This window comes from Trachurus japonicus, chromosome 10 (assembly GCF_045865225.1).
Source record: "Trachurus japonicus isolate A0001 chromosome 10, Traja_1.0".
NCBI lineage: Eukaryota > Metazoa > Chordata > Actinopteri > Carangiformes > Carangidae > Trachurus > Trachurus japonicus.
The window spans coordinates 7,306,119-7,323,465 of NC_140916.1; the positions used below are offsets into that span (position 1 = coordinate 7,306,119).

Consider the following 17,347-nt stretch of genomic DNA (forward strand, 5'->3'; position numbering starts at 1 on the left):
TGGCTAATCATCATTACCAGCTGCTTTAACAATGACTTTCCTTCAGCCCGCTCGGCTTCAAGAAGGACACAAGGGATCTGCCAGTTTTTCTTATGGTGGCTTAACACATGAGTCTGGATTTAAGGAATTAAGGCAGACTTTGGACACAACAAAATGTGCACTCTGATCACTCATCCAAGTCATCAACTACGGCCTGGCTCGCACTGTAAAATTTGCCTCGTTGAATTTTAGCTTTAGGTATTTTGTTTGTTAGGCGAAAGTGAGACAGAGCTGTTTTTTTTTCTAGTTGAGTGAATTTCATTTTATACACATGTAGCCTGGAAAATAAACGATGACCTTCCTAAAAGGAAATAAAGAAATATAAAACAATAGGAGGGAAATGAGGACAGTTGCATAGAAGGCGGTAGTTGGGGAATTCTCCAAAATGGACAGTGGATTATGAAAAATGACTTCTTCCTTACAGTGCTTAAAGGTTAGGTCTCTATTACACAGAGAGCAAAATGTCAGCAGTATCCCCTGAAAGAGTGGACTGTGATATTAATGGAGAGTCCAGGGAATGGGCTTCCCCTGACTGAGTTTCCCCTCTACCAGACACATTATTCATTTAGTTGTCAGCCAGCACCTGGTGCATGTAACGCTAACATCTACAAACTAAATGATGGAGAGAATATGGCCCACCCTGGTAGGCAGCCAGTGGTGAAATGAATGTTGTTCATGAAGTATAATGCAGAGTAAAAGTACAGCCACTGGATAATCTAAGAGCTCTTCGCCTGCGCAACTGAAGTTGTCGCCAAGGACGTATTAGCATAATGTTCAATTTTCAAGCTAATATTGTACTTTCATTTGGCTCTTAGCTACCTCAGAGACTGTAAGGGTGTGGGGAACTAAGCACAAGGGCTGTAGCACTACTTCCATCAAGAACAGCGGAGACAGCCCGTACACCGGCTCAATGTACAGCACTGCAGACTACATTCTTTTTATCTCGCGGTGTAAAACTGACTCACCACCCAAAATAAACTGCTGAATAAAAAATTAAAGAAGGCACTGAGCTATCTCTTGTTTGAATTGGTGCACACACTGTTTTCATATGTAGTCCTAACCCTCATCATATTTCTCAAAGCAATTACGGAGAATTTTTCCATGTAATCTAAGCATGCAACACCACTTCAAACATAAATGACAAAGGACGCTGTGTTCTATGGAAATATGATAACCCCCGACAGGATGACAAGATGGCTCTAATATGTTTCTGAGCGACTCATCAGTCACGTAGCCGCCAAGTTATCTAAGATGCAAAATGGCTTCTGCGTGAGGCAGAATGTGGTGGTGGATTATTTGTGAGTAATATTCTTTCGCCGGGGTAAATATACTGTGTCATGCAGCAGAGGGTGGAAGAAAAATTCTCTCTCAAGCTGTTTTAATGAAGTCCCAAATGTCATCCTCATACTTCTTTCAAGAGCAAACTCAGAGAAAGTCCTCTAGAAGCCTGGCTGTCCCTCAGTGCATCTTCAAGTGATCTGAAAACAAGCAGCTCCAGTGAAAGGCTGCCTAAAAAGGAAAACAATGACAGTAACACACAGACGCAAAAAAAATACTCTATGAAGAGAGGTCAAAGGTCAGCAGTACACAGGTGGTTTTGGACCATTAAAGCGGATCGTATTGACTGGTAGCATTTGATGAATTGTCAAGGCAGTGTTGAGCTTTGATTAGTTTCAGCTAAGAACCTCTTTTGTCCTGAAAAACTAGTTAAGCAAAAGAATAGTTTTAGCTAAAAAAGAAATTCAACCATTACCATTTTATAATACATTTGAAATGACCCCTCGCTACTCCATCTTTACCAGAAAAAAAGAGGCTAATAGAAAAAGAGATTTCACAGCTACACCATTATAGTGAAAAATGTCAGTGTAATTCAGTGTTTTTGGTAAGTGCAGAAAAGAGCGTCAGAGGCTGAGTTTAAATTAGAGCCAACCAACACATTTTTCTCTCAACTATAGTGAAGGAGCAGAGAGAGAGAGAGAGAGGGGGAGGGGAGTGGAAGGAGGAGGGTGGGCGGACATCCAATTACTGGAAGACCGTGCGTGTCATCTTGACACCACGTTTGGGCTTCTTCAATGATGTATTAAATATACCAGACGTAGAGGGCTTCACTGAAGTAATGACAGAAAGGCTCAGACTTGATGTTGGAGCCATTATTGGGGGGGAAATCACCGAACAGCTCCACATAAACAAGTCAAGACAGTGACAATGTGTCTATTTTGACAACACGTGTCGTCACGCGTTTATCTGCTGTTCGCACCGTTACATCGAGCAAGCGGAAACAATGCACTAATGCAATGTGATACTTTCTCTTTGTTCCGATGTGAGTCCACTTGATTAAGCATTTCCCACAGTGAAGTAACAATTTCTTAAACCAGTGAGAGTAATCAACCGTATTTCAAGGTTAATTTTCCCACTCGCCGATGAAGTTTAAGTAGATTAGAAACAAGTGACACTGTCTTCCACGGATATTTAAATTGTCTTAAAAATTCTGCACTGGCAGGAAAATTTTGCACTTCGGCAGCTCAGAGTCACAGCAAATGTGAGATTCAACACCCAGAAATCATGTAATATGACTTGAGCAAACCGTAGGCAGCAAGCTCATGTTTGTCCAGCTGGCCTGTCTGATCACTTTATACCATATGATGCCAACGGGATGAGCGAGGCATTAGATCAAACTTTGAGGAGATGTGCTCGTTCTGGACGGAGATTGGAGTGAGTTTGTCGAAGAGATAATAAAGTTTGTACAGAAAATGTACCAGCGAGTTTTGCTGCAAATATTTAATTAAAAAGAACCAATAAATAAATACATCAAATTCATGGTTATGGTTGAAAATTTGCCGTTTTGTTCAGTCATTCATGAAACTAAACTCGGTTTGGGACATTTGGAGACATGACGTGACTTTCAACTATTTTCTGATACACTCGATAATGAAAATATATTTTCTAGGTTAGTTTGCAAATCTGTTCTGATTAATAAATATATTTTGGTTTTCCATATAATGGTGATCTTGTTTTAGCCCTGGACGGTAATGGGACAATTATGGCTTGGTGTAAATTAGATCTATGCTGATTGATGTAAGATAGTGGGAGATTATGGCACTTGTTCTAATTTATTTTACACATTTACTATGTTACAATGTTAAAGTGTTTTACTGAAAAATAAATTTACCCTTAGGCATGATAAATTTGAAAATGTAAAGAAATTTAAAAGCTGAAATTAGGATGAGAAAATATTTGGGCTAATATCATGGTAACCAGCCTTTTAAATGGCTTTTAATTGGTTACTGCCATTTAAGGTCACAAGGACTGGAAGCACAGTGACATAGTACCTTCGACAACAGACAGATTGGACATATGTTAAAATGCTCTTTTTGCTCGGTTCACTTTGTCTGGGCATTCTTCACACAATCAGCCAGCCTGCTCCCATGTATTGTGAAATCTCTCTCCAAGCCCTCCAACCTTTAGAGCTGCCATGCAAAACTCTGCAGACAGCTCCTTCGGGTAATGTAGAAAAAGACAATAGGTGGAAACTGCTCTAACCTATTTGCCAAATGGTCTGTCATCTAATGCCCTGGTGCTGCTCTATTGTCTAATCCTACTGCTGAGGCCTCTAAAAGGATACATCGGCCTAATAAGATGAATGGGCTTTGACCCTGGAGCTGCTAAAAGCCAACCTGGCCAATTTATCTGAGTGACCTCTACTCTTGGCAGACACAGCCCTCACCTCTCTTGGAAGCCTTTAGGCAGGATCAATACCGCAGAGGCAAAACAATCCAAAACAAAAAAGTGTCTGGAAGTTGCGATCCAGCAGCTCATTGCCTTTTTATGACCCTGGATTATGTACTTAGTAGCAGAGATCAGTTATTTCTTTTTGTGGTATACTTTCTTTATGCAGTATTTATTTTTGCTCTGGAGATGACAAAGCCCCAGGACCTGCAAGTACTGTAATCTCTTAAAAAGGACGTCTATGGCTGAAACAACATGCGTAAGTGAGTTTTATTTCACCTAAAAATGTTTACATTACAGTCCGCCTTTTAAATCAGCTCTAATCCAATTGCGTATTCTCAAATCACAAATGACTAATGTAAAGCACGATGAACGGAGTAAAAAAATATGTCAGCTCCATACTGATTCAGCAGTAATTTCATTATGCAAACCACAATCGTGGCTATTCCAGGGCCGGGATCATCATAACATTGAGAAGTGCATTTTGAGGGAAAATAAGATTTTGTCAACTAAATTAAGGATTCTGTTTCATGTTCTGTTTGTTGGTGTTGGGTTGTGTTCAACCGAGATAAAAGGCCCGGCTCGTTTAGGTCAAGGCAGGATACAAAGAAGGGACCCTGAATGTGTTTTCTTTCTTTGAGCATGAATCAGTTTACATGGTATACAATATCAATCGTTGGCCTCAAATCTATATCTGCAAAGTGCTTAGGTTTGCATTGGTGATTAGATGAATTGAACTGAGAACAGTCTGTTACTTGAGCATCCCTTCATAGCCCGGATACCTAATGCCTTTCCTCTGCCTCTGAAGTGACCACAGTTTCAGGATGCTTTGCTCTGGGCACTTGGCCAGAAAGCTTTATGTATTCTGATACCATTCATTTTTAATCAGGACCAGAATATCCTTCCAAACCTCTTGCAAGCTGCCTTCGGCTATAAGAGTTCAATTTTGCGATACTTTTTAATTGATTTGGCAGTTTCTCCTCGTTGTCGACTGTAAGTTGATTGCTAATAATGCTAATATGCCGAGCGAGAACTGCGGCGCCGCTCATTTGGAATTCTGTCTCTTTCTCTGTATTTCGCAGCTGCTGCTGTCTTGTTGCGCAATTATGCAATTCCCCACTACAGTTCAGCACCGTAGTGTAGCGACTGAAAATAATATTGTGTGTGTTCAGCAAATTTCACTCGGCTTTCCACTTCGACGTGCACCGACCCGTCTCCCCCGCATGCAGGGGAAGGGTTTCTTCACATGACTGCTGGGGAGAAAGGACATGAGAGCTGAGAGGAGGAGGAGGAGGAGGAGGAAGAGGGGGGGAATCTTCTTCTGTGGTATAATGAGTTTGACAATGAAAGTGACACTGCGTCCTCCCTGGACCTTGCTGTGTGATCAATCATAACAATGGCTCACCATTTCCTCCTCTGGATACTGACCTTTCTCCCTTAAGGAAAGGAAGTGTGTGTAGGTGGTGTTGAAGTGTGTGTGCATGCGTGTGTGTGTTCCACTAGATTTCATTGTGCCATCACCTTCTTTCCAATCATCCCTTGAAGTCCTTCCATACAGCCATAAGAGTGTCCTTTAGCGGGGGTCCTTCTTCCCCCCACCCCCACCTGCCTGAAAAGCAAAATTGGCCTGAAAAAACACACCCCAGCTGAGGGAATATGGATCCATTTCATTCTGTTGTACAAACTATTTTAAGCTCGGATAACACACTCTGAGATTTTTTTGAGGGCAGCGACATAAGGGCTTATATGTTTAAAATCCCATCACCCAAACAGCTTACAAGGTGATTCGGTGGCGTTGCTCCAGTCAGGAGAACTGCCAAGATTTCATGCAAATATCAGCAGAGTGAGATTATTTGAGGCCGTTTTCGCTCATCGTTCAGTGCCCATAAGTAAAGAGTGACGTGTGGAGAGAAAGCCGTGAGCATGAGGTGATCCTACAGGGTGTTAAAGATGACCCCGCCTCCTGCCCGCACCTCCTGCATGAGCCACTGGGACGTCTCATCAGCAGCCTACTTACTGTCCTGTCTGTGGCTTGTGTGTGCGGTTTTCTGCCAGACTACTCAAATAAAACATTAAAAATTAAATCTCAAAATACGGGTAGAATCAAACTCCACTTAATACGTCTCGGCCACGAACGTCCCATGACAGCAATAAGGTGTCTAGACTGGATTTTATTGGCTATTTTTTTTTTAATGCCGCTCTTTAATTGTTGTTTTATCTGCATGGCCGAGGCACGCATTGTCTGTTGTGTCTTTAAAACAACATAACATAACATAAAAACCTGATCAATAAAACGGCCTCACTTGGGGAAACACTGCACAATGACTCAAGTGAAGAAATCCTTTTACATTGTGATGTGAATTTCATTTTATTATTATTTTTTACTGCGCTACAGTTTAATGGATATTTTTAACTGGACGTGTTCTGAATGCGGAAATTGGATGTGGACTAGAATTAATGATTAAGTAAATCAAATCAATAATTAATTAACAAAATAAATGAAAAACAGAATAAGTAAAAACTAATTAATTACATACCTAAATATACATACTTCTGCCAATCTGTTTGCATTTTTTGCTAAAATTATTAGGCAATGTCCCTTTCAAAATAAAGGTTTTATATCATGGTGGATTTCTATTATATTTTACAATGTGTTCCATTGGTTTTGATTGGCTATTGTACAAGAGCTCTGTGGTTTGCTGTCTTATCTTTGAATTATATTTAATTCTACAGGATATTAGCCATTTGATATCAAATAAAAATAAATTAAAAAGACACACACAGGAGGAGAAGTGTGTTTTTATGCCCTTAGCAGTCTCTGCAGGTCGTCCTCTCAGACTGAAGAGTCGGCCAGACAGAGTCCAGTGCAAAAGAGTCTAAAGCCCTGCCAGCTGTGTATGTATAGTAATAATGTAAAGCAGCTTTAATATTTCAACTTTACATCTCTTCTCTGCCCTACAGCGACAATAAGCATCAACCTGAAACTACATGTGTGAGGGACATGGAGAGGATTTTTTATGAGGGGGACCTGCAGGCTCCATTTTGTGTAACAAAATCTCCATTGATATCCTTCACCTTATTAATTTGGGCAAATATTAATGACTATTTGATACACTAAAAATAAACGGAGCCAGAGAGCCTTTGATTTTGTGGCATTGTTTGAGCAAGATGAAACGCTCACATGACGAAAACTCCATGAAATCTCGACTGAAGCCGAGGTCTCTTAATGAAACATTTATTGATATGTATAAGAGACTCAAAACACATTTCCGCTGCGAATGAAAAGATCCAGTGGTAATAATACGCGGTTAAAATGTGCTCTTAATTGCGTGTGTCAAAAAGGAAATTAGAGTGGCCAAATACAATTAAGACAATACGTTTTTGCCCATATTTTCCTCATTATACTTGGTCATTTAATTGGACTATCTAAAAGAAAAGTTGTGTTTAGATGAGTGGGGTTTCGTTTAATAGGTTCCTGTGATTGCTCATTAACACCACTGCAGCCTATAGCCCTTTGTACCTTCTCTATAATCAAGTGTCTCAAGTGGTTTCCAGTGTTCAGGTGTATGATAAGTTCAATTCTTAGCCACTCTCTCTACAATCCAGCTTGTTTGGGCTCGGCACCTTGCTGAAGGACACGTCGACAACAGTGGACAAAAGACCTTTTTTATACCAACGTTTTAGAGAAAAGACAAGCATGTGTGACACAAGCTGATCCTACGAGTCCGACAAGCAAAACAGAGAGGCTTTTACATTCAGATGAGACAACAACAGAGGAGTCACCTTGACTTCCAACTTTTTGATTTCCAACATCCAATACTGAGGAGGAGCGCAAAAAGGTCAGAGCCGTAGCACAATGACAGTGGATATAACAAAATATTCCTGAGTCCCAAGATAGAGGAGAGAAAAGAGAGAGTAAAAGAAAGGAGACATGAAACCAAATAGATTGGTGGGTTGGCGCTAGTCTAGGGACAACGTTCCTTCAGCTATCCAAGAAAAGAAAGAAAATCTATTTTAACCCATATAAAATGGAAAAAGAGACCTAGATACTATATCTTGACAGACCTACACTTACAATAAGGGAACATTTAATGTCTTGATTATTCACTTTACGCCAATCAGAAGAACATACGCCTTTCCCTATACAGTATCTAGTTTTTCTATTTCCTCAGGGGAGTAGAGGTGGATTCCCGGGTTCAGAAAAACACTGATGGCCCCTGATGGCTGCAGAGAAGCCGCACATACATGTAATAATGAGGAACACAACTGGAGCTACATGCTAATTCGTGTTTCTTGCATTGATATTCATGGAGTATAAAATGACTTCCTGACTATTTCCGTATTGCATGGTAATACAAACACTCAATTAAGCAGTGTGATGAAATGAAATGAGCCATTTTCTCTTGAGGATGGTAAATAGTGGTCCTCATAATTGACAAATGCAGAGTGATTCCTAATCGTAATAACATGTCTTACTGTCTGGCATCTGCCAGTGATTAGTCCGAGCCAAGAGCCGGGATAAGGCAGCGCCGTCGTCACTGGCGCTTGGCAAAAACTGGGTGAAACTTAAGTCGGAGTGGCAAATGTTGATACTAAATGATTAGGTGTCAGAAAATAGATGCTGGACAGAGTTAATAGCCTTTTTTATGACGCAGCTGTATCTCTGCAGACTATGTAACACTAACCCTGACAGATTAACCCAAATACTGAATGCCTTCTGTCTTATTCACACACAAACACACACTCACACAGGAAGCTGTTCTCTTAAAACTCTCTAGAAATTTTGTTGAAAATGCATCGGGAACTATTTTGCGGAGAGATTAGGTGTTTAATACATTTCTGATGCAAAAAGATTCCAGCTTCTTAAATGTGAGGAATTAACTTACAGTATTTATTCTGTTTCATATCAACGTCAGTCAAATATTTGGAGGTCTTGGATTGTTAGATCATTCTTGTTTTGTTTTTCACATTTCTGTTATAATAGACCAAAAGAGTAATCAATTAATTAGAAAAAAACAAACAAACAGAAAAAATCTGTAACGAAATGACAGCTCTATTTTGATTAATACAAAACTAATACTTAAAAAAAGGTGTCTTCACATAGATGATGTTAATAAGTACTTGTATCTTTTATGTATTAAAAGGGACATAGTAGCTTCAAGAAAATCTGTTTTGCCTTATTAAGATGCAAATTTATACAGCAAGACACTCCAAAGTCTAATCAGATCATCCACTCTGTGGGGGGGAGCTGTGGTGTGAGCAGGAAAGTTTTTGCACCATGTGTTGCTGTCGTGTTAATGTGTTCCAACCAATGGGTCTACACTGAAAAAAGCAAGACAAAAAAATAAAAGACAAATGGTTTGAATGGAACTTCCTGTATAAGTGGACAGTTTATGATTTAGTTGGATGAAGCTTCAAATGTCGTCGACCTTTGCTCTCCGCAGAAACACAGGCCACCGACCGACACTCCTCCAGAGCTCCTCCAAAATAGAACATCTTTTCACACGACTTTCGAGGACGACACCTGCTGACACCTCGGTAACGTCACCACCGTCGCACATATTCCACACACACACACACACACACCACTCCCCAACCCCCACCCCGGCGCCCATGCGTGCTGCTGCTAACAATGTGCAGCACTTAAACTGGAGACGGCACCAGCACGCAGGCAAGTGATGACAATAAATGATGGCAATCAAAACGTCGGCTCCTCTTTTGACGAGGCACGCGATAAAACCTCAGACACCTTTCCCCGGCTTCTATTAGCAAATGATGAAAATATTTTCTCTGCACAGGTTTGGAGTGTTCTTCAAAAAACATCACAGATGGCCAGCCCTTTTGACCAAAAAAAAAAAAAAAAAAAAAAATCCCTCTCTGATGTTATTTATTCTTTTTTGTGGTCTTCTTGTGCCGTATTGAATTATGAAAGTGGTGAGGGAGGATTTCTGCCTGCTACGATCAATACACTGATTCCACTGTCACAATACAAGGCGCAGATCTGAGACCGGAGTTTGACAGATGGCGTGTCACCTTCGTCAGTGTGATGTCGGTGTGCGTGCCCGTGCATGCGTGTACAAAATCTTGCACTTTTGCTTGATTTTTTTTTTTTTAGTAGAGTGATAAAGTGTGAGAAACAAAATGAGATATCGGAGCATGTGCACATGTGTTTGTATGTGTGTGTGTGTGTGTGTGTGTGTGTGCGTGAGGACGGGGAGAGGTGCAGGAGTGAGAGAACATGAATACATGCGCACAGAGTCGTATGTTACAGGGTGTCTGATACGCTTTCATACTCCCACCCAAAAAGCCTTTGGTGCTTGCTGTGCTACAGCACACTTGTGCTGCGACTCCTCTACTGATTTAATTAACCTTTTACTGGCACTGCTCACACAATGAGTCTGTGAGCTATACTCAACTGTAAAATGTGTACAACTGCAATGTGGACCTCTGACTTCCACCAAACTGGAATTAATTAGGAAATTATATTCTGACACCGTTAACAATCCTGGATGTGAACATGGCAGCAAAGACTTTAAAAAACAGAGAGAGAGAGCGAGACTGGTGCATCCACACTCGCCCTTCTCCATGAAAACATCAAAGGGACACAGCAGTTCCTTTAAAAAAAAAAAAAAAAAATCCCACTCTGGACATAAAGTGCAGGCCAGAACAAGTGATGCTCCCTTACAAAGGCTGACAGGCTTTGCAGTGGAAGTCTTGCGTCTCCCATCCAGGGGTCAGCCGGCGTCAAGCCTCTCCCACCGACGATAAACCCCATGTGTGACGGTTTATACAGCCGAGGAGAGCTGTCACGAGGTGCTGCAGTGCTGTAGCTGCAGTACCTAACAAGTCAGCGCGAGCTTTTTCACACCCTATTAGGAATACAACTCAACTGGGCCATGCTATGTTTCTGTTTCCTGCAGTCATTCATGTTTTATGAGGGGTATAATATTGATTCTGAAGTCAGCGCAGTCAACATTAGAGTGGAAAAAAATACATATCTCTCTCCATGGCTGCGTTCACTCTTACACAGCAGCTATAGGGCGACTGCAGTATGAATATTTATACTTTTACACAGCAACACTTTAACCTAAACTACTGTAATTCAATATTAAACATAAAAATGTGTCGCAGTTCAGCGCTAGCAGCGGCCAGATAACTGGAGAAGGGCAGCTCCCCGTTGAAAAGTTCTATCTCACAGTTGACTTTGTTTACAAAGTGATTTGTTCGACTTCTGAAATGAGAACATTCTCTGTCCTCATTCATAATTTATTGTTTTGTGTGTGTTCTACCAGACCTGGTGGTAGAAACCCAATGAAGAGGAGTTCAACTGCAGGTTCATTGTCAAAATCCTGAATGTCAGGCATTTAGAAATTATGAAGAATTGATAAAAATGCATTCATTCTGTGTAAAAAAAATTACACTTAACAAGAGGAATAAGAGGATATAATTTATCCCATTATCTGTTTTCAATTTCCCAAAGTGTTAAAAAAAAATATACCACACATTTCAATGACAACAGCTTGGCTGCGTGGGACTGAAATACCCAGGGACATCAAGTGACCTACATTCAAACCCATACAAATCCACTGTTTGTATAAATCTTAGATATATGATTTGCAGCACAAATAATGTTTCAGTAAAGACAGAGGTCACCTCATGAAACCAAAGTAAACCCACCTCTTGCCATTTCCCTTGGTAGCAAGTATTTGAAAAGCAGCACCTTTGTGCGCCTTGCTTTGTATTTTCAAAGACTTATAATATATATTTAAAAAACATTTCCACAGATTCATGCACTAGATTATTAGATCACAAGTTATAGCAAAAATATTTTTTAATCTTGAAAATATGGCACAGGTGAGTTTATTACTCCGTGTAGATACATCTCACCTAACACAGAAGTGTTAATTAATTCATTAAATGGAGCGTCTGTGTAATACTGCTGCTGTGTGAAAGAGGCTTTAGCTGGATAAACTTCTAGGTTCTTTATCTCCAGCAGTTAAAGCTCGGTGCTGTCTCTCTCCAGCTGCTGAGTGCAAACATTTCTACTTTATCAGGGTGACACTTAAAGCAAAGTTACACTCGCCACTGACAACAACACTACACACAAGTCCCAACACTTTACAGCTGGCGCATGTCACAGTGCTAATGCAACTGAAGGACTGAAGGAAGCATATGTGCTATACGGTGACTGTCTATGTCTGTGTGTCTGTCTGTCTGTTTGTGTGTGTGTGTGTGTGTGTGTGTGTGTGTCTGTGTGTCTGTGTGGTTGTTTTGAGTTTGTGGATTGCAAGCTTTCAGTGTCACATAAAGATGATGATATTAAGTAATTACTGCATGAATGCTTTATATATATATATATATATATATATATACACACACACACTGTATATTATTTGTTATTTCATTTACACCAGCAAATGAATGTGCACACATTAAAAAAAAAAAAAAAAAAAATTAAAGGAGGATATTATCTTCAGAAATATAAATAAATATATTATTATAAAATGCATTTGAATTTTCATTTGCTTTTAAATGGGAGAAATTAATAAAAAAATGTATTTAATATCTCTAGCAGGTGTACATGTACATTGGGTTATTTGTTCATAGTAAGTTATTCTGCACGCCTGCCATGTAATCAATACAAAGTAGGAACAGAACAGGGTCTTCTATAGAGATACAGTATGCAAGGGGTGCTGAGGATCACATGACCATCCTTACAACCAGGAAACCAATAAAACGTAGGCTTTAATCAATCAATTTTGTTTTCAAGGGATTCTATCAGTGGCAGGGGGATTATCTTAAGTGCAAAATCAATGAAAGCTGCTTAACTGATTTTTTTTTTCCACCACACTTTTTTCCCCCCCATCAAAAATCCAACAACTTCATGTTGTATGAAAAATAATCTGTTATATGACTGATGTAATCAGTCTATTCCATTGCAATTAGAAGCTTGGTACTCAAAAATATATATAATTAATTATAATAAAAGAGAGAGAGGGACATGTGGATATCACATTTAAAACACTGATGTGTGGCTTTAATCTCTTTTTTTTTCATTATTTATTTATTTATTTTACTCAGCTGACAGCCCTTACACTGGCTGCAGCCCCTCTTTCAAAAATAAGCTTAAAAAAAAGGCAAAAGCCTCACTTCAGAAAACAAGCCACTTATCCAGTGTGTGATCTGTGGCCCCGAGTGGATCATTCAACACTGTGAACCTCAGAGATGACCACTCAGGGTTTCATCTTTAAAAAAGGTAGACCCTCCTTACCTCGGATCACGGAGGTTAACATTTGCAGATGCCGCGCTCTGCAAATGTGCTGAGGCTTTGGTACTTGGTCTGTGTCGAATACTCTGTAGAACAGAGCGAATTAGAATGAAATATTGAGTTCATTTATGAATAAGTGGGGCTGAACGGCCCCTTGTCGGAGCTTCTGCATGCATATTCAGTTGATGGAAACCTTTGGATGGGTCATTTCTCTTAGCTGCTTCATTAAATAGTGAAAGTCAAAAGTGCAATGCCTCCTGAAAAAAAAAGTCCCAAGTTGTAGCCTACATAGGTGGGAGAGTGGCAGTGTTTTTCTTTTGCTCCAGCTTAAAATCTAAATGAAAAAAAAGGGCAACAGCTCCAAAAACACATTAATAAAAACAATTTAAAATTTAAATTACACTGCGACTCATGTGCTTCTCTCCACAGAGCAGTTTCAGCAAATTAAAATGATGCGCAGTTAAAAGAAACATAGCGGCGTGCACTTAAATAAATTAGCTCTTAGGTGCTTTTGTTTTTGTTTTTTTGGTGTGTTGCATTAAAATGCAAGGCAGCTGGGATAAAGATCCAGCGCATATTGTTTATTTTCACTATAATGAAACTAACTGACTGAGACAGTAGTTAGTTAGATAAAGTCTCAATGGGAGGCTGGCTGTGCTAAACTACAGCCAATCAGCTGCAGCTTCTCTGAGATGTTTCCAAAAGAAACTCCAGAGAAGGTGTGCCAAAGGGGTGCAGGGTGACGTCTGTGTGTGTGTTTGCTCAAGTGCTGGAGGGCATGTGCAATTGAGGCTCAGTAGAGAAGCCACTGAAAGCCTGTGCGTTGTCTTGCAGAGTGGAGCAGTGGATGGTGATATGGTTTCATGCACGCCGGCGTGTTCAGCAACAAATATGAGCGGAGCCGCTCGCTAAGGAGGTGAGGATTATGTTTACCGGCACCTCTGTGGTTAGGCTGAGCTTTTAGTGACTCCTAAACGTATACTGCGTTGTGTTGGACCATAGCGAAAGGCCAGACGCTGGGACAAATACACAGGTTTGAATTCTGATGGCATTTTGAAAAGGTAAAGGACTTACTCAGCTCCCCCCCACCCCCTCCCTCTGGAGACAAGCTCACTATGATGAATACTGCCATTAAGAAAATGACTTGTCTCAAATGTCAGAATGTAGCCAGTGTTTTCAGAATAAAAATTGATAGCACATGAACACAAGACATTTTTTTTTTTTTACCCTCTCTTAAATGTTCTTGCCAGGAAAGTGTAATCATCCCTAATTATCTTAACTGCCTGCCACTCTTTGAGATCACTGGTTTCTTCAAAATAATTTCAGCTTTACATTAGATGCGATCCAATGGCGATGGCTCGCAGCGCGATGGTGATGATGATGAATGACGTACAACGATCAACAATGTCAGGAGCACTCAGCATCACAAAGGACATTTGAAAGATTTGCACTAACACACATGGAGCTGACAGGATAAAGTGAATGAGAGATGGAAAATAAGATTGATTAAAAAGTATAGGCTGAAAAGACGTATGTGCTTAAAATAAACTCTTCAAACGCAGCAATTAAAGGCAGTTTAAAGCAGAGAAGATGGAATATAAACAGTTTTCCAAAATGCTAATGAACCTTATCAGGAGGTTTTGGTGAAACGAACAGGAAAGAGTGAATTTAACACCATGGCAGATCTGCAGCTGTCTTATATACATTGCCCTTTTCAAACAGAGAACCTCAATCCTCCATCTCAGGTTTCCAGCATGATCAAATTTGCACTTCAAACCATTGTACCCATTTAATCAGCCATTGTGCATGCCCAGTCAACCACTGCAGAATTTCTAAGCAAAATCTCACACAAAGCTATCTTTGATTATACGCTAGCCCATGGGGAAACTTTATCAAACTCCTCTGCTTCCTGTGGAGAAGGACCAGGTGACTAGCAACTACTCAATCGGAAGGCCAAATTCTTTTCCGCATGCGGCGAAGAATCACGCCTTTGATCCAAAGAAAGGCAGCTGCAAATGCCTCTCCAGATACCAGCCCCACCAATCGCGCTTCCACCTCTCTTCCACCAATCAGGATCTTGTATCCAGCACCAACCATAATCCAACCTACTGCTGCTTTTCCTACCTAGTGATTTCGCCCCCTTTGAAAAGCAATGAAAGCATGAGCCGCAAACAAATAAGGTTTTTAGAGATAAAAGAATGAAACGTGTGCCCTACTCACCCATCTCATTGTCCGATTTATTGTCCATTTCCGTGTCAGTGAGCGTGAGCGCTGAGTTAGAGCGACTAGAGAGGCATGAATTCTGCCCAGACATTGCCCCCGTTCCCCAAAGAGTCATGGTACGTTCCGGTGAAACAGGTTCATGGTTTTCCGTAGCGACCGGTCCTCTGGTGTAGCTGCTGAGTGGGTGGGAGAGGCCCGTCTCAGGGCACAGAGCCAAGCCTCTGCGAGGCGGTGGCTCACATATCCCGAGCTGCCTCAACGAAAATGTCTGCCCTGTGAATGACAGAAGTTGTAAAGTTAACAAACCAAGCAACAACGCAGTTAATGGCCAAGAGCAGGGCTACTTAAAAAAACACTTAACCTGTGAGCCTGGAGGGGGGAGGGGGGTGGGGGTTAGAGAGGAGAGGGGGTTGTTAAATTAAAGCCTTTACAACATCCTCCCAGGCCACTTAACACTCATCAACTTACCAAGATGCCCAAAAGCATTTTCTCTAACTCAAATCACTGAGCAGCTTTTAAGTTTAAAAATAAATAAATAAATAAAATACGTTTTTTTTTAACATTATCCAGGTCGATGAGACATTTTACACCTCAAACAGATACACTGGAGTCAGAGCTGCTGCTCGTTTTGAAAAATACCAGAAACATGCACTTTATCATTTATGGTTTTTCAGAGACAGTTTTAGACAGAGACTGTTTCACAATAAGTCATTACCATACCATAATTCTGTTTTGTCTTCATTTGTAATTGCTTACGACTTTGGTGTCGACTGGAAATAAAATAGCTAATAGTCTGCCATGCCTTCAAAGACACTAAAATTAATTAATTAATTTTTTTTAAATAGGACACAGGTATATTGCCAGTAAACAAAAATAACTCAGGTTAACCTCATTAAAACCCCCTGAAGTAAGTAAGTAAAGCATATGTTCTTCATGTTTCATAGACTTCATAAACTCTATTTAAAACCCAGTAACACCTACAGATGTTATTTCTCTCCCTCCAATGCTTCACTTTTATCTTTTCTTTTTAATGTTTTTTGGTATAAAATCTCATCAGGTAAACTTATGCATGAACCATTCATCTATTCAATTCTCTTACACAACTGATTTTGCAATTTATTGATGGATAATGATTTTTAACATGTCAAGGTCAAACATGTCGACTTTGCAGCAGAGTGAAGGTTCACTGTAGAAGTCTGGAGAGGAGAGTTAACATTTTCTCTCATCCTTTGTTGTGTATTTTGTTCTGTTGGAAATAGTGCAAAAAATAAAATAAAATAAAATAAAATTAATTAATTAAAATATATAAAATAAATCAGTTTAAAAGCTAGTTTAACATCTGAAAATGTTTGGATATTACAGAAGAATAATCCATACTGTTTAAAAATGATGATTAGATGTAGATATAGTAGATCAATACAATACAATACAATACATACAATACATCTCTCTCACACTCAACATACAAAATGAGCAGATATAGTCTCTACCCTCCATTTACAGGAAATATGCTCTTGTTTCACTCCTACATGACTCACATTAAATCTGACATTTACTGTGATGATGTAAGAGATGTAAGAAACAGTCATTAACATTAAATGCCCAGAACTGAGAAGAGAAATAAAGAAAACTAGCATTCTTCCCACAACTTCATCATAATCCCATTAATTCTAAAATGAGCACCAATTAGCACCGAGAAAATGTAAGGGAGTAATGGATAGATTTTCTAATTGCAATCTTATGAGCCAAAGGAGCGCAATAAAATAGAATAAACTGCTCAAACTTTTTAATTACAGAAATTAAAGCACTTTCCAACAGCCAATTAAAGGCGAGGGGTTATTTACTGTGCATTTTTCCTTATTATTATAACACAGTCCAGCAGGGTATAGGAACATTTCATAAGGTCAGAGTGGCCTACTGGATCACACCCAAAGTGAACTTTCTCGTAAAAGTTTGAGAGAAATAAAACAAAGAACGTTAATTTGCTTGACATTATTTAATCATCTAACGTACTGGGGTTGCACTTTAGATTTAGTAGGAGATAAAACTGTAGCGTGGGGGAATTTAAAAAGCACAAACAACAAAATCCTT

General features: G+C 39.8%; 1 protein-coding gene across 4 annotated transcripts in view; it reads right to left on the reverse strand.

The window, feature by feature from the left end:
- The window catches only part of LOC146979331 (teneurin-3), a 138,056-nt gene that overhangs the window by 106,916 nt on the left and 13,793 nt on the right, over positions 1-17,347 (reverse strand). For all 4 annotated transcript variants that reach the window (XM_085789072.1, XM_085789071.1, XM_085789070.1 and 1 more), the window contains exon 3: positions 15,254-15,529. In XM_085789072.1, the coding sequence (XP_085645198.1) occupies positions 15,254-15,529 (276 nt within the window). The remainder of the gene's footprint in view (positions 1-15,253; positions 15,530-17,347) is intronic.